The following is a 25,589-nucleotide window of genomic DNA, read 5'->3' on the forward strand; positions in this document are numbered from 1 at the left end:
CCGTCAGAGGCAGGAGAGGCCAGAGGGAGGCTGGTGGTGGAGCCTGTCCCTGGAACTGTGATCTTGGGCGCGGTGTGATGGGTGCCTTGTCTGTTCACTGGGGATTCATTGTCTGTCTCTGCCACTCTTTCCTAACTACCACTTTAAAATCTCAAGTTTGAAAGAACCCCCTACCCCAGGGTCCAATAATTCACACCCTCCTTGCCAGATACCAGACCTTCTGCCTGTCCTTCTCAAGGCATAAAGCTTCAGACAATGGTACCGTTGCACTCATTTCACATACTAGCAAGGTAATGCTCAAAATCCTTCAAGCTGGGCTTCAGTGGTATATGAACTGAGAACTTCCAGATGTACAAGCTGGATTTAGAAAAGGCAGAGGAACCAGAAATCAAATGGCAACATCTCTTGGATCATAGAGAAAGCAAGGAAATCCTAGAAAAACATCTACTTCTGCTTCATTGACTACGCTAAAGCCTTTGACTGTGTGGATCACAACAAACTGTGGAAAATTCTTAAAGAGATAGGAACACTTTACCTGTCTCCTGAGAAATCTGCATGCAGGTCAAGAAGCAACAGTCAGAACTGGATATGAAACAACAGACTGGTTCAAAATGAAAAAAGGAGTTCGTCAAGGCTGCATATTGTCACCCTGCTTATTTAACTTATATGCAGAGTATGTCATGCCAAATGCCAGGCTAGATGAATCCCAAGCTAAAATCAAGATTTCCAGGAGAAATACCAATAACCTCAGATAGGCAGATGATACCTCTCTAATGGCAAAAAGTGAAGAGGAACTAAAGAGCCTCTTGATGAGGGTGAAAGAGGATAGTGAGAAAGCTAGCTTAAAACTCAGCAATCAGAAAACTAAGATCATAGCATCTGGTCCCATCATTTCATGGCAAATAAATGGTAGATGGGGAAAAAGTGGAAACAGTGACAGATTTTATTTCCAAAATCGCTGTGGATGGTGACTGCAGCCATGAAATTAAAAGACGCTTGCTCCTTGGAAGGAAAGCTATGACAAACCTAGACAACGCGTTAAAAAGCAGAGACATCACTTTGCCAACAAAGATCTGTACAGTCAAAGCTATGGTTTTTCCATTAATCATGTACGGATGTGAGAGATGAACCACAAAGAAGGCTGAGCACCAAAGAACTGATGCTTTCAGATTGTGGTACTGGAGAAGACTCTTAAGAGTCCCTTGGACAGTAAGGAGATCAAACCAGTCATTCCTAAAGGCAGTCAACCCTGAATACTCATTGGAAGGACTGATGCTGAAGCTGAAGCTCCAGTACTTTGGCCTCCTGATGCAAAGAGCCAACTCATTGGAAAAGACCCTGATGCTGGGAAAGACTGAGGACAGGAGGAGAAGGGGACGACAGAGGATGAGATGGTTGGATGGCATCACCAACTCAATAGACATGAGTTTGAGCAAGATCTGGGAGATGATAATGGACAGGGAAGCCTGGCGTGATGCAGTCCACGGGGTCACAAAGAATCAGACAAAATCTGATGGCTGAAGAACAACGACGACGAAGCTTCCCCATGTGTCAGAGATACAGGAGTATTTACATGGCTGTGGGCACGTTCAGGTGCTCGTTCATGTCCAGCTCTTTGTAGCCCTGTTGACTGTAGCCCCCAGGCTCCTCTATCCGTGGAATTTTTCAGGCAAGGATACTGAAATGGGTTGCCATTTCCTCCTCCAGGTGATCTTGCCGACCCAGGGATTGAATTCAGGTCTCCTTCATCTCTTACATTGGCTGGCAGGTTCTTTTCTGCTGAGCCACCTGGGAAACAAGCCATTACATCACTGGTTTATCCTAAAGTACTTAACTTAGAGCCTGGCACTCGGGAAATTCTCACTGGTGATATGAATAGTCAGTCATATATCATTATTGCTCATATGAAAATGGAATGGCCATGCTCACAAAGGAGAAAGAAGAACCTTTCCAAGTCCAATCAAATTCTTTGCCACACATATCTTTTTAAAAACTTGTTGACTTTGAAATAAACAGCAAACATACAAACATTGGTTATGGCCACCAGAAAAGAGCGAGTTGTTCCAATAAGTGGCAAGGATTCTTCCCCCAATTCCTTTATGCGTGTGTTGTTTCCCTAGCACCACCCAGCACTTCTCTGATACCAGCTGGGGGTCCTGCAACGTAACTCAGTGTGGACACTGCCTATCTGGGGGTAGTGCCAGACCCCACAGGTTAAAGGCCCAGCCCTACAAGACCCTCCCCCGACTCCAGCCATCATTTGCAAGCCCAGATGGTCACCTGCGCTCTGACCCATTGGCTACCCTTCAGAGGTTCTAACGACTTTGGGTTCTATTAATTTGTAGAGTGGCTCACAGAACTCAGAGAAACATGTTGCCTACTAGATCACAGCTTTATTGTAAAAGGTAATAAACTCAGGAACAGCAGATGGAAGGGGATGCACAGGACAGTGTGTGTGGGGGAGAGGCATGGAACTTCACACTCTCCGAGCCCCGCTTTCCCCAAATCTGCATGTATTCACCAAACCAGAAGCTGTCCAGACCCCATTTTGGGGGATTTTATGGAGGATTCATCACACAAGTACAATTGATTAAATCACTTGCTGTTGGTGATTGCTTCAACCAGAAGCCCTTCTCACTTTCCCAGACATGGTGGCAGGGAGGGACTGGAAGTTCCAGTCCTCTAACCATGTGGTTGGTTCCCCTGGCAAGCAGTCCCCCCACCCCCGCCTTTGGAAAGTCACCTCATTCACCTAACAAGAGACACCTTGACTGGTCTCCCCACTTAGGAAATTCCCAGAGTTTTAGGAGCTCTGTGCCAGGACCAGGGGACAAATACCAAAAATGTATTTCTTATTATTAATACAAATCACAAGGTCACGGTGACCCCAAGTCTCAGTGATAATTTGGTTCTATAGCCTTAAAAGGGTTTCAGCAGTTGATTGGACCTTTAAAAAAAAAAAAACAAAAAACTCTGGGCCACACCTCGCGGCATGCGGGATCTTAGTTCCCCAACCAGGGATTGAACCCACACTCCCTGCATTGGAAGGCAGAGTGTTAGCCCCTGGACCCCCGGGGAAGTCCCTGATTGGGCCCTTTTTGATGAAAATGTTCCTGTGGTGTAAACTCAACCGTTCAAGATTTCAAAGCAGCTGAAGCTGAGCGTGAACCATCTTCCTGTGGTGTCTTCAGATCATAACCGACTTTTCCACGGCCCCTGCAACCCCGAGTTTCCCCCTGAGATGAGTCAGGCCCCAGGCAGCCTGTTGCCTTCACCTGCTGAGACCAGAGTCTATTCAGGGGCCGCCGGGAGGAGGCGGCGTGCGGGGTGTGCGCGGGTCCACGCCAGTGCGATTAGCGGAGACGCCCGGGATGACTCATTCCCGGGTGTGCTCTGATTACAAGAAGTGAGAGGGTTTGGGGAACAAGATAGCCTTGGAGAGAGCCCGGCCACGCACCCTTGCCCACTGTGAAACAAAACTGGGGCTTATGCGCGCTTCCCCGGGGGAGAAAGAAATCCATGGACTCCATCGGATACTCCAACAATGACCCCCAAACGATGAAGAGTCTTAAAGTGGGATTTCTCAGCCTTGGCGTTGCTGGTATTTGATATCCTGAAGCATTCCTAAATACAACCGAAATGTCAACAATGTCCCCCAGGCCCCAACATGGAGGGCCAGCTGGACAGGCTGGACCAGGGGCAGGGATGAATGAAATGCAAGCCATTCAGTCGTGTCCGACTCTTTGCAGCCCCATGAACTATACAGTCCATGGAATTCTCCAGGCCAGAATACTGGAGAGAGTAGCCTCTCCCTTCTCCAGGGGATCTTCCCAATGCAGGGATCAAACCCGGTCTCCCGCATTGCAGGCGGATTCTTTACCAGCTCAGCCACAGGGGAAGCCCAAGGGAAGCCCAGGAGCAGGGATGGGGGGATGCAGAAGGACAGTAATGCAAGAGGAGTAGGGGCAGATGAGCAAGAACCCCCCACCCCGAGGTGTCTGCTGGCCCGGTCGTCTGCAGTTGTGACCGGGCAGGGTGTGCAGGTCACAGGGGGGCAGAGGTGTGTGACCCCCTTTGCTCCCCCAGGGCTGGCGGGTGTGTGAGGCTGAGCCACTCTGGGGCAACGCGGGCTTCGAGCCCCATACAGACGGGGCCCCTGTGTGTGGCGTGAGCCTTTCTCCCGAGTCAGGAGGTTTATTGTTGAGAAGACATCCCGTCATGACGGGGGAAGACTGGCCTGGCTGAGGGCGCAGTGAGGGGCTGGATCTTAGAGACACAGAACATTGAAGGTCCCTGGTGGGGCTTCTGATACCCATGACCACAGACTGCGGGGAGCTTCAAACAATACTAATTGATTCTCTCCCAGTTCTGGGGGCCAGAAGTCTAAAGGCAAGGTGTCAGCAGGACCAGGCCCCCCACCGCCAGGCTCTGGGGGAGCGTCGCTCCCAGCTCTTCCAGTTTCTGGGGCTCCAGGTGTTCCTGGGTTTGTGGCCATGTCTCCCCAGCCTCAGCCTCCTCCTCACATGGCCTCCTCCTCTCTGTGTTTCTCCTCTTCTTTTAAAGACACCCATCATTCTGCATAAGGCCCACCTAATCCACTGTAACCTTATCTAACTTGATTTCATCTGCAAAGACCCCATTTCCAAATAAAGCCCCCCTCGCAAATATGGGGAGTTGGGATGTGGGTGTCTCTTTTGGAGGGCACCATTCACCCTGCCTCAAAGCTGAGCCTTTGCACATGAGCGGTTATCCCAGGAGTAGGGGAAGCTCATGCAGGACCCCTCGAGCTGCAGCCATGGGTGGGGAGGCACGGCTCATGGTTGGAGGGCTGAGCAGGACAGATGGTCTGGCGGGGACCAAGCCTTGGCTTGGATGCCTCAGTGCAGAGTCCCGGGGTGTGCACAGAACCCCCTGAGGTCATCAGGATGCAGGCTCTGACTCAGCAGGTCTAGGTGGGCCCCGCACTGCACTTCTCCTCCTGGTCCATGCTTTGAGGCGTGAGGAGTGTGCAGACCTGTATCCCCAGGAGCCGTCAGAAACTTCCCCAAGGAAGGACCCTCCCCCTCCACTGTCCACGCAAGTCCCCGATCCCCTGTCCAGTGCCCCGGGGGTACCCCAGACAGAGACCCGCATACACACACTGGGTGCCCCTGGCCAGGAACCCAGTGGAGTGGGGAGTGGTGGGTCTAGAAGGAACGCACTCATAACTTCGTGTATAGGACGAATGGAGGCTGAGCCTGGCCGACTGGCTGTGATCACAGGTGACCCACTTGCCCCCAACCCTCCCCCAGGCACTGTGGGCCCAGAGGAACTCAGCTTAAAAATTATTTCCCCAGCCACCCACAAGAGGGGCCCTGGTTGTCAAATCAGGATCTGATGCCTTGATCCAGAAGACGGCCCCTGAAGTCAGTTTCACACATGAGGGTACAGGAGGGGTGTCATGTCAGAGACCCCTGGGGCAGCAGACAGGATGGAAATGGTGGGGGAAAGGTCCCGGAGGCACGTGACCCAGGCCTTCCTTCTGCAGGAGTGCCTCTTCCGCCCACCCCCCACTCCTCTGTCCCTCCGGTGGCGTTGGGGTCAGCAGCCAGGGTTCCCAGGAAACGGACAAGAGCAGCTTGTGGGCCAGTATGTTTCCTTGTAACTGAAACCCATCAGCATTTTTTAAGTCCAACCTCAAAGCCAGGGCATTATTTATGTCCAGTGGTCATTGCCGAGAAGGCCACACAGTAAAATCCCGACTGAGTACTGGGGGTGACCGAGGCCCGCACTGCCCTGATGTTGAACTTGACTCCGGCTTTGGCAGAATTGTTAAGGCTGCAGACACGTGACCCCTATGGGGTCGGTTTGCTTTCAAGCTGCCGTTCAGGGCTCGCCGCCGCACCCCCGGGCTGGCGGGCTCGCGTTTCTCCTCGTTCCTCCCCAGAGCTGGTGTGGGCTGCGGCAGCATCTGTTTCCCGTCTTTGTGGATGTTGTTTTTTGAAGAGCAAGCGAGGAGCTGCCTGCAGGAGGATGGGAGCCACCTCCACACCAGACTCCAGGACGCACGGTCAGGCCATGGTGAGGGTACCTGAGCTCCCAGGGAGGCTCAGACCCCGCCCAAACCCTCTGAGGCCATGCGTGCAGGTCCAGACCCAGCCCAGCCACTTCCTGGGGGCTGAGCAGCCTCAGGCAAGTGGTTTCCCCACTCGGGACCTCAGTTTTTCCATCTGTAGAATGGAGGTGATGGCACATCCGTCCTCCCGGGAGGTGGGCAGGGTTGCCGTGGACACAGGACAGGGGAGAAGGGCGTGTTTCTTGCAGTTTCCAGCTGAGGCCTTGTGGGCATGAACTGGTGTTCGAGACAGTTGGCTAAACGCGGTGATGAGCATGGAGTGGGGCTGGGGGGGTGTCTCCTCATGGCCTGGACATTGGGGTGGGGGTTCTCCACTTTGAAGCACCTGAAGTCTAATTTCAACAACCCCGTATGTAAGGACAGTGGAGCAACAGATGTTCTCGGGGACTTGTCAACCTGGACGCAAACCCCCATCCCCACCCCACCCTGTGTGGGCACACCCTGACCCACCTTGTGGTCGCAGGGGTCAGATCCCTTTACAGAGGGAACGAACTGAGGCTCTGAGACGTGGGGCAAGGAGATCGAGGCCGCGGGTCCGACGGGGGCAGAGCCAGCACTTGAACCTGGGTGCTGGGTCCTCACGTCAACTCTTCACCCTGAACCGCGAGAATGGGACTATAGAGGGCTGAGCACCAAAGAATTGATGCTTTTGAACTGCGGTGCTGGAGAAGACTTTTGAGAGTCCCTTGGACTGCAAGGACATCAAACCAGTCAATCCTCTAGGAAATCAACCCTGAATATTCATTGGAAGGACTGATGCTGAAGCTGAACTCCAATACTTTGGCCACTGACGCTAAGAACTGACTCATTGGAAAAGAACCTGATGCTGGGAAAGATTGAAGGCAGGAGGAGAAGGGGACAGCAGAGGATGAGATGGTTGGATGGCATCACTGACTTGAGCAAGCTCTGGGAAATGGTGAAGGACAGGGAAGCCTGGTGTGCTGCAGTCCATGGGGGTCTCAGTCAGACGTGACTTAGTGACTGAACAATAAAATGTGGTCTTCAGCCCCATCTCACTCCTACCTCTAAGTTAAGTGCCTATACCATGAGCCTGTCCTACAGTGAGGTGTCAGGGGCCATTGTCTAGTCTTGAAGCTGCTCATATCTCTATTCATAATTCCACCATTACACATTCATTTATTTGGCTGGAAAGTTTTTATGTCTCTTGAGTCTTAAGTGCTGAGGCTTTTATATACCCTACCTGGCTTCCTTTAGGCCTCTCTTGGTTTTGTGGAAGCATACTTGTTATAAAGTGAATTCTGGATGTTTTAAGAGTCTTGTCTTTAAAGTTCCCCAAGGACAGCTCTGCCCAGGCTCCAGGTCGTCAGGCTGAAGTCTGTGCCCCTCTGGCTGTGGTTCTGATGTTCTCCTACGTCTCTAGGCCTGCTGTGTGCCAGAATCAGCTCTTTCTGGCTCATCGGGAATTCTGCCAGCTGGGTGTTAACCCTTTGGTGCATGAATCAGGCCACGGCGGGAGTGTTTACGCCGTGGAAACTGGCAAATGATGCGGCTACAGATCAGCGTCGGCTTTTCTTCCTGGAGAGCAGGGGGCTGGGCAGGGGGCTGCCTACATTATCAGCATGCCCCTGCTCTGTGCCCATGCGTCTCCCTTTCCTGAAGAGGTCAAGGGTCTTCAAACGTGTCTGTTGTATTTTCACTTCTCGTTATGACACTTTTTTTATTTCTGCAAGTTCTGTTTGGTTCTTTTCCAAGTTGGCTGTGTCATTTTCTTTAATAGTTTCCTGTCCTTTGCAGGACCTTTCTATCTTGAGGTTTATTTCTCTAAACGAGGTGAGCTTAGCTGATTTATTGGATTTATTATCCATCTAATCCTCTCAGAATCCCAAAGCTGAGGGGGTCACTTCTGCTGGTTCTCCTCCAGCTGTCTTGCATCCTGGTGGGCCTGGCACTTTTCCCCACTGGCCACCACCCTTACGTAACCCATGGGGCAGTTCCCAAGCCCAGGAAGAAGGTGCCCTTATCCAGAAAGCCTTGGCACTTGCATTCTCCACTCATCTGAGGACGTTTTGGATAGGACCACCCTGAACCAAGGTCATGGGCTGACATGGCTAGACCCACTGGGGTCCTCACCTGCTCCTTCTCCTGCTCCACACCAACACCATCTTCTTTGTAATTCCTGGGGCTGGAGGAGGGAGGCCCTTTCTGGGTCAACTGAAAGTGTCGTCTCCTGGGAGTCCAGGTCCATGGGGAGGGAGGGGTCTTCTGTTAGACTCCCCATCTTGGGCAGTTACTCTCTGGGTCTTCTTTTTTTTTTTTAATTGTTTTCCATGAGAGTGTGAATCTGAGTAACCTACCCACCCATCATCAGAGCAGGACTGTGAATGAATACGTGTCTTTTATTCCTTCAACAAGCCAGGCCTTGGGAGCCAGACCCTATGACGAGGGCTGAGGGGTAAATCCGCCCCAGCCAGGCCTGCAGCCCCAGCTCCCTCAGAGACCGCGTTCTGGGTCCTGGCTCACTGGAGACAGTCGAGGGTACCATGTCCAGGATGTGTAGAAGGCATGCTTGTGCCAGCACACCATGTGACCGAGCCCGAGTGACCACAACAGCTCCTCCTGAGCAGTGCAAACGTGGTCAGCAGGAACCACGGTGCAGAAATGCCTTCCTGCAGACCCTTGCTCAGGGACTGAGCACTCTCCTGTCGCCTCCGGGAGCCGTCCAGGAGGGCGGGCGTGAGCAAGTCAGGGTCAGCCCCCAGTGGCGGGCAAGCCTGCCCCCTTGTCCATAAGTATTAAAGTGAAACCAGGGATGCTGCCAGAGGTCGGGGAAGGACCACAGGAGCATCCTCGGCCAGCACACAGTAGGAGCTCAGCAGGGACTGTCCCCCCAGCCCACTTGGATCACTCAGCAAATATCATCAAGCCAGGCTCCTGTGAGATGACACTTTCAGATGACCCAGTAAGGGCCCCTGTCTTCCCACTCTGTGAACTAGAAGGAGGGTGGTCCTGGCACCAATCAGAAGAAGGAGGAGATGAGGCCATGCCAGGCGCTCTCCCTCCCAGGGGCACGTCAGTCAGCTAAGCAGACAGACCCAGCCTGGAACCAGCCTTCCAGCTCACACCTACGTGGGACCCTGGTGCCAACAGGAAGAGCAGGCAGGCACCAGGGCTGCCAAGAATGCACCCAGTCATTAGGGACTGACCAGGCATCACGTGCCTTGAACACATTCGAGGAGAACACGACCCCCTCCTGCAGAGCAGCCCTGGCATCAGAGGCCCTCCGGGTGGTGGTGTTATCCTTGGAGCTGAGTAAGCCAAGGGCACAGAGAGGGGCAAGTTGACCAGGCCCAGTGGTGGTCAAACGTCAGGCCCAGGCCTCCCACTGGGGCTCTGGGGCTTCCTGGCCCGGCGGTGCCCGGGAGCCGTCCTGTGTGTCCCTGCCGTGCACACACGCTCCCCACAGCTCTGGACCGTGAGCCGGGGAGGGGTGCACACACAGGAAGCCGTGGAGGCGCCCCCACCACCCTCGGGCCTGAGCACTTGGCACCCCCTAATTCCCTGAGGGCAGTGATGGGCCCTCTGGAGTGGGCGGCAGCTATGGGGTCAGGGTGGGCTGGGGAGGTGTGCTGCCCAGGAGCCCTCTGGGGGCATCTAGGGACCCCACGCTTGGCCTTGCTGAGGCCAACCTTCCAACAACCTCAGAGCCCGTCCTTCAGCGGAGATGGGTGACTCTGACATCCACACGCAGGCTCAGGCAGCCGTGGGGACGAAGAGGGGCCCTTGGCATCCTCGACCACCAGGGATCCCCGACCACCAAGAATCCCCCCCTTGTTCTGATTCCCTTCTTCCTTCTAAAAGGGAAATGCCAGGAGTGACTGTGGTGAGGTCTCCGTTTCTGAGAGTTGAGCCGGGAATGGAGGTTTAACCCTGTTCAGTCTGTACTGGGCGAGCCTCCCCCTCCCCTCCCCAACCTGGACGGCACAGTCCCGGTCACTTTTCTGGGCCTTCTTGGCTCTTTAGCAACTTTAAGGTGTGGCATTTGTTTTCTTATTGTATTTCTTGTCTTCGTCCAGCATTTGGTGGCAGTCCATTGCAAGGGCCCTGACCCCGTCCCCTCCTCGAGCCCCTTGGCCTTGCCCATGCCCACACAAAGGCCCCCGGGGTTCTGTGGCCCCCAGACTCTCCACCCAAGGAGCCAGTCTGGACAGAAGCCACTGCTCTGGGCCATCCGGCTGGGAGAGGGGAGGCAACGTCTCATGGTTTCTTCCCACCGGGAGCAGACTGCTGTCAGGCTGGGCACCAAGGTTTAAAACATCCCATATGTGTCCTTGTCCAATGAGTCCCACGACCCTTTCCCAATCCTGCCAGATGTTTTTCTGGGAGGGACCCTGTCGCTCACGTAAACAGCAGAGCGTGTTTTCCCAGGGATGCCGGCCCGGGCACTTCTTGACCACCGTCTAGAGAAATCTCCACGGACTCGGAGGAATATATTTTGGGTCTTTGCGTGCGGCTGAGCAGAGCGCACAGAAATAAACCTGGGCTGTAACAGGAAAGACGGGGTTGGCCCTATGGGGCCACCAACAGATACGTCACAGCACCCCCTGTGGTCAGCCCCACACCCGGGAGCCCCCAGGCTGGAGGCGTTCCTGCCTCTTGGGTCTCGGTGCCCCAGGGCTTCCTAGGGTAGGGGAAGCGGCTTACAGCTTCTTGGCAAAGAGAGTCTGTGCAGGGGTGGTCTTAGCGGCCTCAAGGTCGTGGAGAGGCGGCATGGCCCCAGCCACGGGGTTGGGCAGGGGTGCTGAGAGCACCAAGAACTCCCCCCAGCTGTGAAGCAAGTCACGTATGGCAAAGATTCGCAGAGGAGCAAAAGGTGGGCTGAGTCACTCACCAGACACAACACAGCAGCAGACCGGGACTCTGACCCAGGTCGCCGAAACCACGGCTCCTCCTGTGCCCATCTGACCTGCCCCTTGAGGGCAGCAGGAAGACCTGGACTCCTCTGGCCTGAGCCCCCAGGCCTGCCTCCCCTAGTCTGTGCTGGGATGTGTCCATTCCCAAACCCAGGCGCTGTGTCCCTCAGCCCTGGGCCGTCGTGTCAGGTCTAGGCTCGCTGCAGGCAAGCCCCACGCCCACCAGCACACCTCCGAGCCCTGCCCATCTGGTCCCTGTGCCCGAGTGTCCTGATCCTAACTGTCTTCTTGAGGCAGCCTCAGGACTGAGCTCCTGGAGCCCTGCTTCTTCGAAGCTCCCTGCACCAAGCCCACTGAGGCTCTTCCCTGTGGCTTCATGACAAGTATGGTGGGCTGTGTGGTGACCCCAAAAGCTGTCCATCCTCCTGCAGCCTGCAAAGGTGACCTTAGTCCGATGAAAGTTCTTGGCAGATGGAAGTAAATTACTGACCTCTGCACCAGAACACCCAGGATGCATGTGGACCCTAAATCCAATGACGGGTGTCCTTGGACGAGAAGAGAGGGTGATCTGAGGCACAGAGCCACCCAGAGGAGAAGGTTTGTGCAGATGGACGCAGAGGTCGGGGTGAGGTGGCCACAAGCCCAGGGAGGCCTGGGGTCCCCCAGGGGCTGAACCAGGCCAGAGGGACCCTCCCCTGGAGCCTCTGGAGGGAGCTCAGCCCTGCCCACACCTTGATCACAGGTTTCTGACTCCAGAACTGGGGGAGAATGAATTCGTGTTAAAGCTGTCCAGTCTGTAGCCAGTGGCTGCAGCCGCCCCTGGACACTGAGAGTGAACTTGCTGGCTCCAAGGTGAGAACAGTGGCAGGACTGGCCCCCCGCCCCACGCACAGAGACACACAACCTTGTCATGAGGTTAAATGAGTTAATACGCACAGATGCCTGAATCAGGACTGACACTTGGATCTCAGCGCCCTTCACCTCCTCCTCCTCCTTGTCATCATCACCGTCATTGTTAGCGGCCCTCATCCACTCGTTCGGCGGACACACTGTGCTCCTGCATAGCCCGGATGTGGGCAGCGAGGCCGGCGAGCTGGGAGGCTCCGCACAGGACTGACTCACCCCGCCTGCTGGTACCGTATGGACAAGACCTGTGCAGTGACACAGAGGCCCCGGGAGAGGCTGGATCCTCGGGTCATGGGAGGCGTGGGGGCCTCAGCATCAGAGGTGGAGGGGAGAGCTGGGTTCATCCAGGAGGGTGCAGCCTTTCACTCAAAGTAGGGGAAGAACCCCATGTGGCACCCGGTGTCTGGGAGGCTCCCCTTGCCCTGGCCGCGGGCACAGCCACAGATGACCAGGAGTCTGCATTTCAGGGGCCGAGGCTGGCGCTGAGTGAATGTGTTTGGCCCACTGAGGATTTTTTCTTAAAAACCATCCTAAGTGACTTTGGCTCCATTGCTTTTTGCCAAATACCTACAGTGATCCCAAGAGCTTTGTACACTCCGAGGGTGGTGACTGGGCATGGAGCCCAGCACAGACCCAAGTCAGTCCTGCCCTGAGTCCACGGGCCGGCCGCACCATCCCCCTTCCGTGGCCTGGCTTTCTTCTGCCAGGACCCCCAGAATGGTGGAAAGGCAAGTGTGGCCTCAAGCTGGGGGGCCCAGCATGGGCTCTAAGTCCCTGGGGGTCCCCTTGGGAAGTCTGGTGGACCATAGTCCCCACTGCCATGGGGCAGCTCTGTCTCGGGGAATGTCGTGTTTCTTTGCTTTTTGTTGTGATGCAGCACCCCAGTTATCTCAGGGCAACTGGGGAGTCTGCTGGTGTTACATGCGCCCACCTTAGACGGGGAAACATTATTGCTACATTGATGCTGCTTATTGATACTGGGAATCTGTTAAACACAAATGGCAAGGGGAACAGAGAAAAACAGAAAAAGAAAAATAGAGAGTTGCTAGGTCGCTTCAGGTCTCACCTGTGATTAAGAGTGTGTGCAGCCTGCACGTGAACCCGGGTTCCCACACCCACCAGCTACAAGGTGCCAGGCCCTGATTTTAGACCCCCAGCCTCACTAAGGAATCATTGATAGATACAGTTTGTATTTCAAGTCTACATTGTGATGACTTGATGCCCATAGATGTCATGGAATGATTGCCCAACATATGCATCGCCTCACACAGTTAACTCTGTGTGTGTGTGTGTGTGTGTGTACATGCATGTGTGTGGTGAGGATGCTTTGGTCTCTCAACACCTTTCAAGTACACAATACCATATTATTAACTATGATCACCCTGCTGTTCGTTAGGTCCTCAGAACTTGATCTTATAATTGAAAGTTGGTCCCTCTCACCTACATCTCCCCATCCCCCTGACCCAGCGCCTGGCAACCACTGCTCTACTCCACGCCTGTGAAATTGGCTTTTATTGATTCTACACATAAGTGATACCATACAATACTCGTCGCTCTGTCTGACTAGTTTCACTGAGCAGACTATCCTCCAGGTTTGTCTATGTTGTCACAAATGGCGGGATTGCCTTCTTTATATGGCTGAATAATACCCCCACTCTATCTATCTACCACACCTTCCTGATCTGCTCACCCACTGAACGACACTTAGACGTCTCTGTATCTTGGCTGTCCTGAGTAAGGCTGCAGAGAATGTGGGAGTGCGCTTGTCTCTCCGAGATCCTGATGTCATTGTCTTGGGCTGGCTACCAAGAAGCGAGATGGCTGGGTCAGATGGTGGCTCTCGTTTTAATTTTCTGAGGAACCTAGGCGGTGACTTCATCTCTCCAGACCTCAGTGTCCCCATCCCTGAAGGGAGCAGTGGTCCTGACTTCCCCATCAAGCTCATTGCGTTACCGAGCCCAGGCTTGTTCTGCTCGCCACAGGACAGGCCAATAAATGATGAGTTGCTGGAACAAGGAGTAACGACTTTAACCAGAAAGCTAGTAAACTGAGAACGCCAGACTTGTGTCTCAAAAAACCATCTTTCCTCAGTCCAAATTCGGGCTCCGTTTATATATAAGAGGGAGGGAGTGGGGCCACTATGGCACTGACCAATGGCTGAGCAAGATCACTAATGATCACTGGCTTGGGGGCGGGGCTTATCGTGGCACTGACCAATGGCTGAGCAAGATCACTAATGATCACTGGCTTGGGGGCGGGGCTTATCATGGCACTGACCAATGGCTGAGCAAGATCACTAATGATCACTGGCTTGGGGGCGGGGCTTATCGTGGCACTGACCAATGGCTGAGCAGGACCACTAACGGTCGCTGGTGGACAGTCACTCACTAACGGTCACTTGCTTGGGGAAAGGGCCCGTTGGGGTGCCAGCCAGTAACTGAGTGGGGCCGCCATAGCTCGAGCCTGCCTTGCTGCCACTGCACCCAGGCAGAAAGATGTGGCACCAGAAAGCTTCCAGGTCTGAGGAAGTGCCAGCCGCTCCAGCAAAGTCGTCGCCCGGCTCTCGGCAGAGAGAGGCCCACAGGCAGCAGAGAGCGCGGTGGCCACCCTGGGACTGGGATCACTGTCTGAGGTGGCGGGCACAGTGGGCTCAGCCTGCCTCCGGCCCCACCAGTCAGCTCGTACACCGATGAGATGGCCCTGGAGCGGGGCCCCCGCCCTCCCGCCCGCTCGCACAGTGAGTGGACGGCGGGAGCGGCCGTCCTGGTGGGCTAGGGGCGGAGAAGTACAGGCACAGCGGCCCCCGGCGCCAAGGAGGGCGGAGGGAACAGCCCATCACGCGCCAGGTCCGGGCTGGGCTGGGGTGGCAGGGAGAGGTGGCTGTTTCCACTGGAGTCGGTCCTCAAAGTTCTTATCATAGCTTGTGTGTTTCCTGGCTGAACAGCACTCAGTGACCCTCTGCTGCCTGATCGTGTCATTCAGACGCGCTGGACCAGAGAGAAGTGACTGTGGAAGTTCGCAGCAGCTTAGTCAGGGTGATGACTTGCACACAGGCCGGTCTCGAGCCCACTCACATTAGGATAAAGGCAGTGCAGACCCAGGGGAGCTGGCAGACGGGGGGGTTGGGGGGTGAGGCGGTGGCCGGGTGCGGCCAGAGGTGTGTCCTGACCCACAGAGGTGCCTGGAGGGGACCATCTTCACTGTCAGCTCCTCAGCCCTGCTTGCGGATCCTGGGGACACTGAATACACCCCCTCAGTCGAAGGGCCTGGAGTCTTGGATGTGAAAGGTCTTTCGTGGCTCAGACTGTTTTGGGGGCCCTCAGCTTCCCCCCGAGTACCTCCCAGATATTGTGGGGTCAGGACCTCCCTCCAGGCACCGCCCCCCCTCCCCCGCCGGTCATTACTCCTGGATTATTCTTGGATGCCAGGGGCCCACCCAACCACTAGCTTTCTTATGCCATCTGCAGGGGATTCTAAGGGTGCAAGGGAGCATCCTCAGAGGAGCCGGGAGTTGATGAGCAGAAGGAGCCCCACCTGCTGCCATCTTGTAAACTGTAGTTGCCCTGAAGGTAAAAATGGTTTTCAGCCCCAAACATCCGCCCATGCTGACTGAGGCCCTCTCTCCTCTTTCTAGACAAAAATTCACGGGGTTGGATTTGTAAAAATCCATGCACCCTGGAATGTGCTGTGCCGAGAAGCCGAGTTTTTGAAGCTGAAGATGCCGACAAAGAAGGTCAGCGATGATGCTTCTGCTTCCAAGGGGTCCCCGGGTCTGTGTGTCAGGGAAGCTGGCAGGAGACCGACATCGGGAGGGTCCGGGTTGTTAGGAAAAAGCCCAGGGGAGCTTCAGCCGCCCCCACTCCAGGAGGGCAGAAGGGTTCCAGGGTCCCCTGGGAGAGCAGAGGTTACAGTCTGGGCCCCACAGAGATGGCATAGGGGCCCGGGAACTTCTCATAAACACAAACACGGGGAAACTTCCTGCTCCACTGTCCCTGTGTTCAGTATTTCAGTTGGTTCGTCAGACTCGTTTTATATGATTACAATTTCTGTCTTGCTGGGGCTTTTCTTCTTGATCTCCAACAACTTCAAGCTGGGAACCCCGTGTGTACCAGGAGCTCAGGGAGGCCTCAGGGTTTACTTGTGAGCGTGGAGAGGGAAGCTGTTCTCAGGAATGTCAGCTCCCAGCTTCTCAAATCTGCTAGCATCCTTTGAATTGCCTCTTTTTAAACAAATCCAAAGTTGGGGGAAGTTCCCTGGAATGTACTAGAATTGCCCTTTTGGCTGGGATCTCCCGAAACTCTGAGCTTTCAGGAAACCCAGCTTTCAGAAAACCCCAGGCGTGGAGGAGGCATCCTGGCACATCCCCACCCCCTGTTCCCAGGCCAGCCAGCTCCAGGGGCAGGGGTGGAGGAGGGGTAGGGGGGAAGGGGCTGCCTCCCCAACCAGCTCAGAAGAGATGCCCAGGGTCAGGGCTCAGCAGATGACACGCCCCCCTGCCCTGCCTGGTCCGCAGCTATATCACATCAGCGAGACCCGCGGCCTCCTCAAGAAGATCAACTCTGTGCTCCAGAAGATCACGGACCCCATCCAGCCCAAGGTGGCAGAGCACAGGCCCCAGACCACCAAGAGGCTCTCCTACCCCTTCTCCCGGGAGAAGCAGCACCTGTAAGTGGGGGCCCCACCTGCCCACCCCTTCCCGAGGAGGGCGGGGCCTGCTGTGTGGTGACACCACCCCATGCTGGACTTGCCCTAATGACACAGTCTGCAAGACCAACCAGAATGCTCCATCCCTCCCCCACCCAAAGAAGTGGCCACTTCAGCCCCTGGAGTGTATTCCCATAAGAGCTTGTGGTTCTTGAGCACAGAAGGGGCCCTGGAAATAACCTCTGAGGTCACTATCAACTGAGGAATTAAGGGGACAAAAATCTCTCCTTCTGCTGGGTGACACTTAGGAAAAGTAGCACAGGCCCAAGTGAGGGCAGGCCTGGGCCCCTCCCCTGCCTGACTCCGTCCCTCTCAGGATGTGTTCTGAGAAACTGGGCAAGGTTGACTGTAGCCCCTGAAGTCTGCCGAGCTCTGGGAGCTGAGAATTGGAAAGCAGCCCCCCAGCCGGAGTTCTGGGGCCCAGGTCTTGCAACTAACGGGGCAGCCTGGCAGGGCTGCACCTCTTCTGGAACCTTCCCTCCTCCCCCAATCCTGACGGGCAGTGGGGCGTAGCCACCTGGGTCAGTGGCAGCTGCATGGCCTCACTGGGCAGAGCTGGAGTGTGGGCGGGAGTGGGAGTAGAAAGTTTGGAGTCTGGGAATCCTGTGGGGTTAGGATGACAAAGCTATGGGGAGTAGGAGGCCCCTGGACACCCCTCGTCCCATGGGACCCACAGAACTGGGCCTCGGCTCAGAACTGGAGCTTCTGCTCTGGCCCGAGTGTTAGTCATAGGGCAGGGGCCACATGCTTCATCGCTGTTTCCCAGTCCTGCTGGGGATCAGACATGAGAGAGAGGAAGTGCCCCAGTCCAGCTTCCCCCTCCAGCACCAGGGCCCAGGCCCCCAGGCATGAGAGGGAGACACCCGCCTTCCACGGCCCATAAGGCCCCGGCCTCCCTCCGCTCTGCCCTGGCTGACTCCCTCAACACCCTGTCTCGCAGGCCTGGCTGTCCTCCAGGCTCTGGGCCACCCCCACCCTGAGTAGTCCTCCCCAGCTCAACCCTGACTGTGTTGGGGAGTGGGTGATACATTCCAGACATGTCCCTGTGCCCTCTAGCCCTAAGACATCTGTGTGGCCCAAGACCTTAGGACCGAAACCATTTGGGAATTACAGTGAGACTGTCTCAAATGTTCAAGTATCCAAGAGTGTGATCGCCGTGGTATCACTGAAGCAGAAGTGAAATTGCCCCCTGAGGGTGTCCTCAAAAAGAAAAAGGGTCCTTGAAGAGGGAGGTCTGACCACATTTGCTGCTAGGATCACCTCCCCCGCCCACACCATGACCCCGTGTGGGTCCAGTGGGTGAGGATGAGACAGATGCTTCCAAACATCCAGGGTTGGGTCACACCCAGCAGGTGGACTGAGCTTTGCTGATTTCACAGTCACCATTCACAGGGGTAGTGTGACCCCTTAGGGCCTTGGGAACCAGGAAAGCCAACTCCAATGAGCTGTATCTCTTTTTTCTCCCCCAAATTTCAACAGATTTGACCTGTCTGACAAGGATTCCTTTTTCGACAGCAAAACTCGGAGCACAATAGTAAGTATCGCTCACTCATGGGAATCCACAGCTCCTCAGCAAGGTGGCCCCTGGGAAAGGGGATGATAATTTCATTTCAGCTAAATTCCCCTGGGTGGGGGGACTCTAATTGTCTGTGATGGAAATAATGAGAATAATAAAACCAGCGGGCTGTGAGGAGCCCAGGGGAAGGACGGGTGGATCTGCGGGAAGGAGGCAGAGGGACTCCAGACCCCGCGGGTTATTTCAGAATGTTCCCGTGTCTTCGCGGCTCCCCGCACGCCTCTCCCGCTTCCTTGCCGCTGCCCTTATGGAATCTGTACATTCCTCTCTGCCTGGAGGGTTCTGAGCAGGCCGGCCAGGCGGGACTGATGGTGTGGCGCAGACAAAGGCATGAGGGTTGGGGCTAGATTTCCAGGGCTTTGCCAGACGAGCAAACTGCGATTTGAAATCTGACCAGGCCACTCTGCCCTACTCCAGGTATTGGTTTAATGTTTATCCAGCAGCCACCAACTTGTCCACCAGCCATGCTGGGCTGTGTCCAGCTCAGGACCCAACTTCTATCTAAACAAGGATTAACCTGGCGGCCAAGCCGCTGCTTTTCTCTCTTCCCAACCCAGCGAGGAGAGGGGCAGGGCAGAGAGCAGGCAGCCGCTTGACCTTGAGCAGACAGCTGCTCCTCACAGCTGTATCTCGAGGCTGGCAGGCACCAGGCACGGGACAGCTATGCACGCTGCCTTGGCATGGGGAGCTCAGGCCGAGGCCTGGACAGACCAGACCCAGGTCCCATCCACCCTGTGTCCCCTCCCAGCCTGGCGGCTTCTGTGGTGGCCTCTGCTCAAAGGGCTCCCTTGTGCCCCCACCAAGGGTGACCTGGATGCAGGGCCTACTGTTATTATTGACTGTGTTATTGGTGAAATTCAACCTCATTATAATAAACAAGGAGGAATTCATTTATGCAAAAATGCCAGCAGCCAGTGTAGTTTGGGGTTGATATATGTCCAGGAGAGGAACTTCCTCTTGGCCACTGACTGCTCCAGGGAACTGGGCCCAGTTGAACCTGAATGGTTTCATTTTTTTCTTTGTCATTTTGGGATGAGGGAGGATAGGAATGGCCAGTGGGGAGACCTGGGAACCTGCCATTTCCAGATGTGTGTGTGCCCTGGTTTTATATTACCGGGAATCACCAGCATGCTCCTGCAAGGGTAGGGTGTAAATTTGTAAATCCATTCTTGTTGTCGGGGAGGTGGCCCAAGGTTGGGGGGCATATGTGAATGAAGGCTCTGGGGTCCATCTTGTTTAGGATCTGCTTTATAAATGAATTCAGACATGATCCCCAAGTCACAGAAAGCTATTCTGTCAGAGCCAGTAAGGAGTCCATATCGACAATAGGGTTGTTAGCTGAATCATCCTTGACTCTGATTACCTCTGGGGTGGGGGTCACTGTCTCCCAGAGACCTTGAAGGCCAGTTTGTAAACCACCAATGCACCAGAGAAACTCTTTGGTGACTCAAAACTCTGCCCTTGGTTAGCTCTATCCTATGGTCTCAGAGACCCAGCATCATTCTAGACAAGGCTACCACAGTCCTTCCTGCCTCCTCCCTGTGCTCCTGGCACTGGGGCAGCCCGATATGCAGGTGGGTAGGAGCCAGGATCATCAGGGAGCCATGGGGAAGGGCCAGAGGTGCTGGTCTTGGGACTTGGATCTTCAGCCTGTAGGCGCTAGGGAGCCATAGATGGTTGTGGAGCAAGGTCCTAGAAAAATCACCACCAGTGGCCAGACATGGAAGAGGGTGGATATGGGGTCATAGTGGTGGTTGTGAACCAGGGTTGTAACTGCATGTGGAAGGGAAGAGGTGATTACAGGAGAAGCAGCAAGGTCAGGATGAGGCCACCAATGAGATTCAGAAAGTGCCGGGGAGGGAGCCAGCTCACTGGGTGATTCGTTCATTCACTCATCAGTCGGTTGCTGAGCACTCGGTGTCTTCCCAAGACAAGCGGGAGGGGAGAGGCAACAGGCACGATGATACCTGGCAAGTGTGGAGGGACCCAGGACCAGAGAGCCGAGTTAGGGGACTCTCTGGCAATCCAGTGGTTAGTATGCCACACTTTCACTTCTGGGGCCAGGGTTCAGTCCCTGGTTGGGGAACTGAGATCCTACAAGCTATGAGGTGCTGCCGAAAAGAAAGGGAGAGAGAGAGCAAAATTAGAAGGTGGAACAGTGGGGACCATGGCTTCTCGGTTGCCTGTTAGTTAAGGTGGCCCTGCAGCCACTTAGCTCTTTGGGGGACAAGCGTTTCTGGTGAAAGGAACAGCCAGGGTAAAGACCCTGGGGTCCCAGGAGAGGGCCGGTGAGTGAGGGGCAGACAGGAGGCCGGGTTGCTGGGACAGAGCTGGGCAGGTGAACAGAAGTCAGACGCCTCAGGGCCTGAGGGGCACTGGGAAGCGGGACCCTGGGGGTATCGAGGGGTTGGAGTGCTCTGACCCGAACACCCACGGTGCAGGGTCAGTTCTTTTCATCTCATTCTTCAGATGGGGAAACTGAGGCTCGGGGCACCAGGTAGTTGGCCCAAGACCCCACAGCTTCAAGGACTCAAACGCAAACAGGCAGACCCCCAGGCCTGGGCTCCCAAGGATCGAAGTGAAGTAATTTGTTAGTTAAGATGGTTGGATGGCATCACTGACTTGATGGACGTGAGTTTGAGCAATCTCCGGGAGTTGGTGATGCACAGGGAAGCCTGCAGTCCATGGGGTCTGCAAAGAGTCGAACACGACTGAGCAACTGAACTGAACTGAAAGGAGCTCGAGTTGCTAGAACATCCAGGGCCACATCAGGGAGCGGTCCTATGGGCAGGGCCCTCACACCTCTGAATTCCAACTCACCTCTCAGCTGGAGAGCCAGAAACATGCCGTGCACTGGACGCCAATACCCCTGGGCGCCAGCTCGGCAAGGGCCTTTCAAGGTGACCTTGTCCTGACACCATCCTAGGGGGACGCGGGAGGCTGGTCACAGTCACCACCTCCCTTCCCGGCGACCCTCGATGGAGTAACTGCGGCCCCCGCCCCTGTCTCCACCACAGGTCTACGAAATCCTGAAGAGAACAACGTGTACGAAGGCCAAGTACAGCATGGGTAAGGGCGTGCTTGGGGCTTGAGATCAGCACTCGTCTCGCTGTGTGATCTTCCTCCCCATCTTCTCTGTGGGGGCTGGGCGGCTGGGCTGGGGCTTTCCAGAGGGTTTTGATTTAAGCCTGTGTAACCATTTCAAGGCAGGAGAGCCCTTCCAGGACGGCAAGGCAGTTTTACGGCTCTTTTAAGCACCAAAGGATACTCGTCTCTGGCTGGAGGCGTCGGCAGTGGCCTGAGGCGCCTCTCCTAGCAGAGGCAGTGAATCCTGCCTGCAGGAAACTGAAGGGGCCACCGAGGGGTCTCACCCTGCTCTTGACCCTCTCAGTCCAACGGGAGGTCGTTAGGGTCCCATGGGGGCACCATCCTCAGCCAGTAGCCAGACACACATGCAGCCTAGAAGGTGGACCCCCCGCCCCCCGCCACCTTCCACCCCGGGCCGCGGCCCTACTGGAAGGGGTGCCTGGATGCAGAACCTGCCACAAAACCATTGCCGCTGGGCTCCTCGGGCACCAGTCTACAGAACACCTCAGCCACAGGTGCAAAACCTTTCTGACCAAAGCATGCAGAGGGAATCCTCTCCCCATGGGGGTCCCTTGCCCGGGCTGAATTTGCTAAAGCAGATCATTTCAGGACAAAGGAATGCCTTTCCCCAGCCTTTCCTTGCTTCTCCTGGAGCTGTTTTACAACTGCTGAGAGCTGAGCTCACAGCACAGTCCTTCGTGCTCTAGAAGCATCTGAAGTTTCGTGGCTGGGGTTCAAGGGTGCGGGGAGGGTCTGGTAAAAGCCTGTGCACCAGGGGAGACCCTGGGGGGTGGAGGCAAGAGTGAGGTGCTCCCAGCTGAAGCCTGGGGCAGGCCTGAAATGCGGGGGAGGAGAGAGGATGCCACCTCCAGAGTCAGGTTGGGTGCATGTCCCCTGCCCTCTGTGGCCAATGGTCACAGGGCCACCCTTCTGGGACTGAAATCTCTAAGCCTGTGTCCTAAGTCACTGAGCGTGGGGGAATTCAGGAGTTAAGAGGAAGCCAGGAAAACTGACCCCATAGCACAGCATCCAATGGAGCAAGACCCTCCAGGGTGACCCAGGCCACCAGAGGTGGGAGAAGCATGGGTCTAGCTCCAGCGATGCATCTCTGACCTCAGTCTCCCTGTAGGGTCCCTGTATGGACAGAGGACCCTGGCAGGCTACAGTCCATTGGGTCGCAGAGTCAGACATGACTGATTGACTAAATGCACAGGGTCCCTGCTGGTGAAGATTTGTGTGGTTGTTGTAAAGGTGTGCAAAGAGTTCAGGGTTGGGCCCTTCTCAGCCAGAGCCGACCCCACACCAGGCCATCCTGGTCGCGGGGAGCTGTCTCTGTCTTCTGGCAAGTTCCATGGTGGACTGGTTCCCGGCAACAGTGACAGAGCAGACAGATGGTCCTTCTCTGCTCCGCATTCCACACTGGCACCTTGTCTGAAAGCCCTCCTGACCTCCAGATTCATAGATGGGGTCTGTCACCCACTAGCCTCTGTGTCAGGTAGGACCCCACCCTCAGGGAGTTTCTGCTCTGGAGGAAGGAGACAGATCAGAGAGAACCAGGTAAACCAGAACATAGTCTTGCAGGTTGAAGGAGCTGGGGAGTGAGGGGGAATTTAGAATCGGTGATCAGTGGTCTTTCTGATGAGGTGGTGTTAGAGGGATGGGCCTTCCAGATAGAGAGCATGGCCTGTGCAAAGACCCTGTGGCAGCACGGTGTTGAGAGAGTTCTGGGAACGATAAATCAGGCCCCTCCTTCACGTTTTATCATAGCTGAACTTTCCAGCCAGGGGATTTTGGCCACGTGCCCCCACCTCACTCTGCTTTGGGTTACCAAGCGTCCTCAAGTGCCCTGATGACCCCAGATTACTAGCTGAGGAGATGGTCTATTAAGTGGATTTCATGGAGGGACTTTCCCAGCCGTGCCAGAGCAGAGTAGTCACAAGCGGGACAAGTAGGCCGCTGAAATGTCTGACCCACTTACTACCTAGAAGGGCTCTTGGGCCAGGTGGAGGGTTCTGTGACCAGCAAAGGGCTTCATGGAAACTCCTGGGCAGCTCTAGCTCCCCAGATCAGATCTCCAAGGATCCCAGGCCCCGTGCACAGCCGGGCTCTGCCTTCCCCCCTTACTCTGGGGCTGGGCATCTGAGTCCACACCTCTGGACTCTGGGAGGTGCAGGTGTGGTTATGTTTATCCTGCTTCCAGTGCGGGGCGTTGAGCAACAACCTAGGTCCTGGCCATCATTCCACTGCCCCCAGGAGCACTGGACGGCAAGAATGAGCACCTTGCCCCCAGACACAGCTTTGATCCTTTCGGGGCCTCATTCATGTATAACTAATAGCCGGATGTATAAACAGGGCAAGGAGAGGGAAGAAAGAAGGACTCTGCCCTTTTAAATAAGAGGCGCAAGTGTGATAGATACGGTAAGTGCCTCTGCCCCGTGTGGGGCCCGCAGGTCTCCTCTTCGGCTTTTCCAATCAACCTAAAATCTAATTCCAAATTGTATGTGTGTTTTCTGACACCATCAATTTTCCCATCCGTATTTTTCTCATGATTCAGCTTCTCTAACCACTTACATTCCACTTCCCTCATTCATCTGCAGGCTTGCCCTCAAGCAGGTGGGGGTAGCTGGTGAATCGCAGGTTTGGGGGTCCCTCCTTCCTCTCAGGTGTCACTTCCTCTTGGGGTTTCCTCTCTGTCTTTCTAATTCTGCCAACAGAGCATGTTTTTATCATGTCGAACCCGGGGAGGAAACCCCAGAAAGGTGGCCAGGCTCTGTGCGGCCATGTGTGGCTCACTTTGAAAAAATTCTCAATGATTGAGACAGTCCTGGGACCTCTCTGATTGAACCCGGAGCTGCAGGAGACGTGACTGGTCCGTAACCCTCTCTCTGCCTTTATTTTCAAGGCATCACGAGCCTGCTGGCCAACGGTGTCTACTCGGCGGCCTACCCGCTGCATGATGTAAGTAAGCTGAACCCACACTGTCCATCTCTGCGTGTCATTTGAGTCCCCAGGTCCCCAGGACCACAGCACACCACGGCTCCCCCAGGGAGCTCTTATCGTCCTGCGGTCCGGGCTTCCTGCTTTGGCACTCCTGTAAAAATGTCACCGGCTCACAGCCCTTCCTGGTTCCCCCAGGTGGGACCAGACTTACACGCAGAGCCATCTTTTCTCACTGAACCGTTCCTCCAGGACAGGGGCGCTATGGCAGCAACTCTGCCCCAGGCGTATCTGAACTTCAGGCCAGCTGTGCGCCAGCTCGGTCTCCCCACCCCTGCCCGCTGCCCTGCTGGGCTCTGGCAGATTGGCCAGAGCTCTTCGTGTATCTGCTTCTGCAGAGCCAGTGGCCAGTTTCCTGAGCTGCATCTCCAAATCCCACTGGTACCCCTGACAAATATAGCCTGTGGCCACAGCCGCATTGTCTTGGCTCACGATGGAGAGAAAGAGGATTCTCTTCTTATTGTCTCCATGGAAACAGGGACTAGAGTTCAGCAGGGCACTGGGGATGGGCCATGGGGCCTGAGCAGTGTGGGAACACCGGACGAAGGATCTCTGGAACTTTCCAAATGTATGTTACTACAGAGGCTAGGAGAGAACGGGGGCAGGCCTGGGGGTCCAAGGACCCGGATTCTAGTCCTGGCCACTCCCTCCTCTGCGGCCTTGATTGGAGGCAGCCCAGGTCCCCTCTGAGCCCCAGCACCCCCATCTGCAAGTCGGGAATAATGCTCACCCTGTCCAGTTGCCAGCGCTGCAGAGGGTGTTGATGGGAATACAGAAATGGGAGGGCTTTCAGTGAGACACTGGGTTGGACAAACAGAGCGGGTCAGACAGCAAAGGGCCGTCCACCCGGACTTCTGACCCAGAGGGAAGGATGCTTAGGCGACCTGCAGCCACCCCCTTGTCACTCGCGCGGGGGTTGGGGATCAGCCCATCCCGCTTTCCCATCTCTGTGCCTCTGTTCCTGCTGTTCCTTCTGCCTGCAATGCTCTTCTGCCTTCTCTGCCTAGACCCTCGCCCAAGGCAGATAGAGCAACTGCCTGGAGCCTGCCTTTTCCCCTCCCCCACACGGCTGAGTCCTCCCTTCCTCTCTGGGCCTGCCTGCTCTCTGTTCCACTAAGAAAACACTGTTTGGCTGTCATTCATTACACGTGTGGCACCTCCTATGTACTCAGTAAATGCGGTGTGGGATGAATTCAGGTGGTCTTGACAATTGACCTATTGCTGGATAAATGTTTCCAGGACCAGGCTCAGACTCGCAGGTCCCAGCTGGAGCTCCTGGCTCCTCCCTAGAAGGGGCCTCACTCATCCACCCCACCAGTGCCTCTTGGGTTTG

At 55.4% G+C, this 25,589-nt stretch overlaps 1 protein-coding gene across 8 annotated transcripts in view; it reads left to right on the forward strand.

The window, feature by feature from the left end:
• ANO1 (anoctamin 1) overlaps positions 1-25,589 on the forward strand; it is a 188,311-nt gene that overhangs the window by 100,293 nt on the left and 62,429 nt on the right. For 6 of the 8 annotated variants that reach the window (XM_044943801.2, XM_044943800.2, XM_044943806.2 and 3 more), the window contains 6 exons: positions 15,527-15,625; positions 16,406-16,557; positions 18,076-18,130; positions 21,190-21,241; positions 23,612-23,677; positions 24,162-24,217. In XM_044943801.2, the coding sequence (XP_044799736.2) occupies positions 15,527-15,625; positions 16,406-16,557; positions 18,076-18,130; positions 21,190-21,241; positions 23,612-23,677; positions 24,162-24,217 (480 nt within the window). The remainder of the gene's footprint in view (positions 1-15,526; positions 15,626-16,405; positions 16,558-18,075; positions 18,131-21,189; positions 21,242-23,611; positions 23,678-24,161; positions 24,218-25,589) is intronic. The other 2 variants (XM_044943802.2, XM_044943805.2) reach the window with 1 other exon arrangement.

Source organism: Bubalus bubalis, chromosome 5, assembly GCF_019923935.1.
Source record: "Bubalus bubalis isolate 160015118507 breed Murrah chromosome 5, NDDB_SH_1, whole genome shotgun sequence".
Taxonomy (NCBI): Eukaryota; Metazoa; Chordata; class Mammalia; order Artiodactyla; family Bovidae; genus Bubalus; species Bubalus bubalis.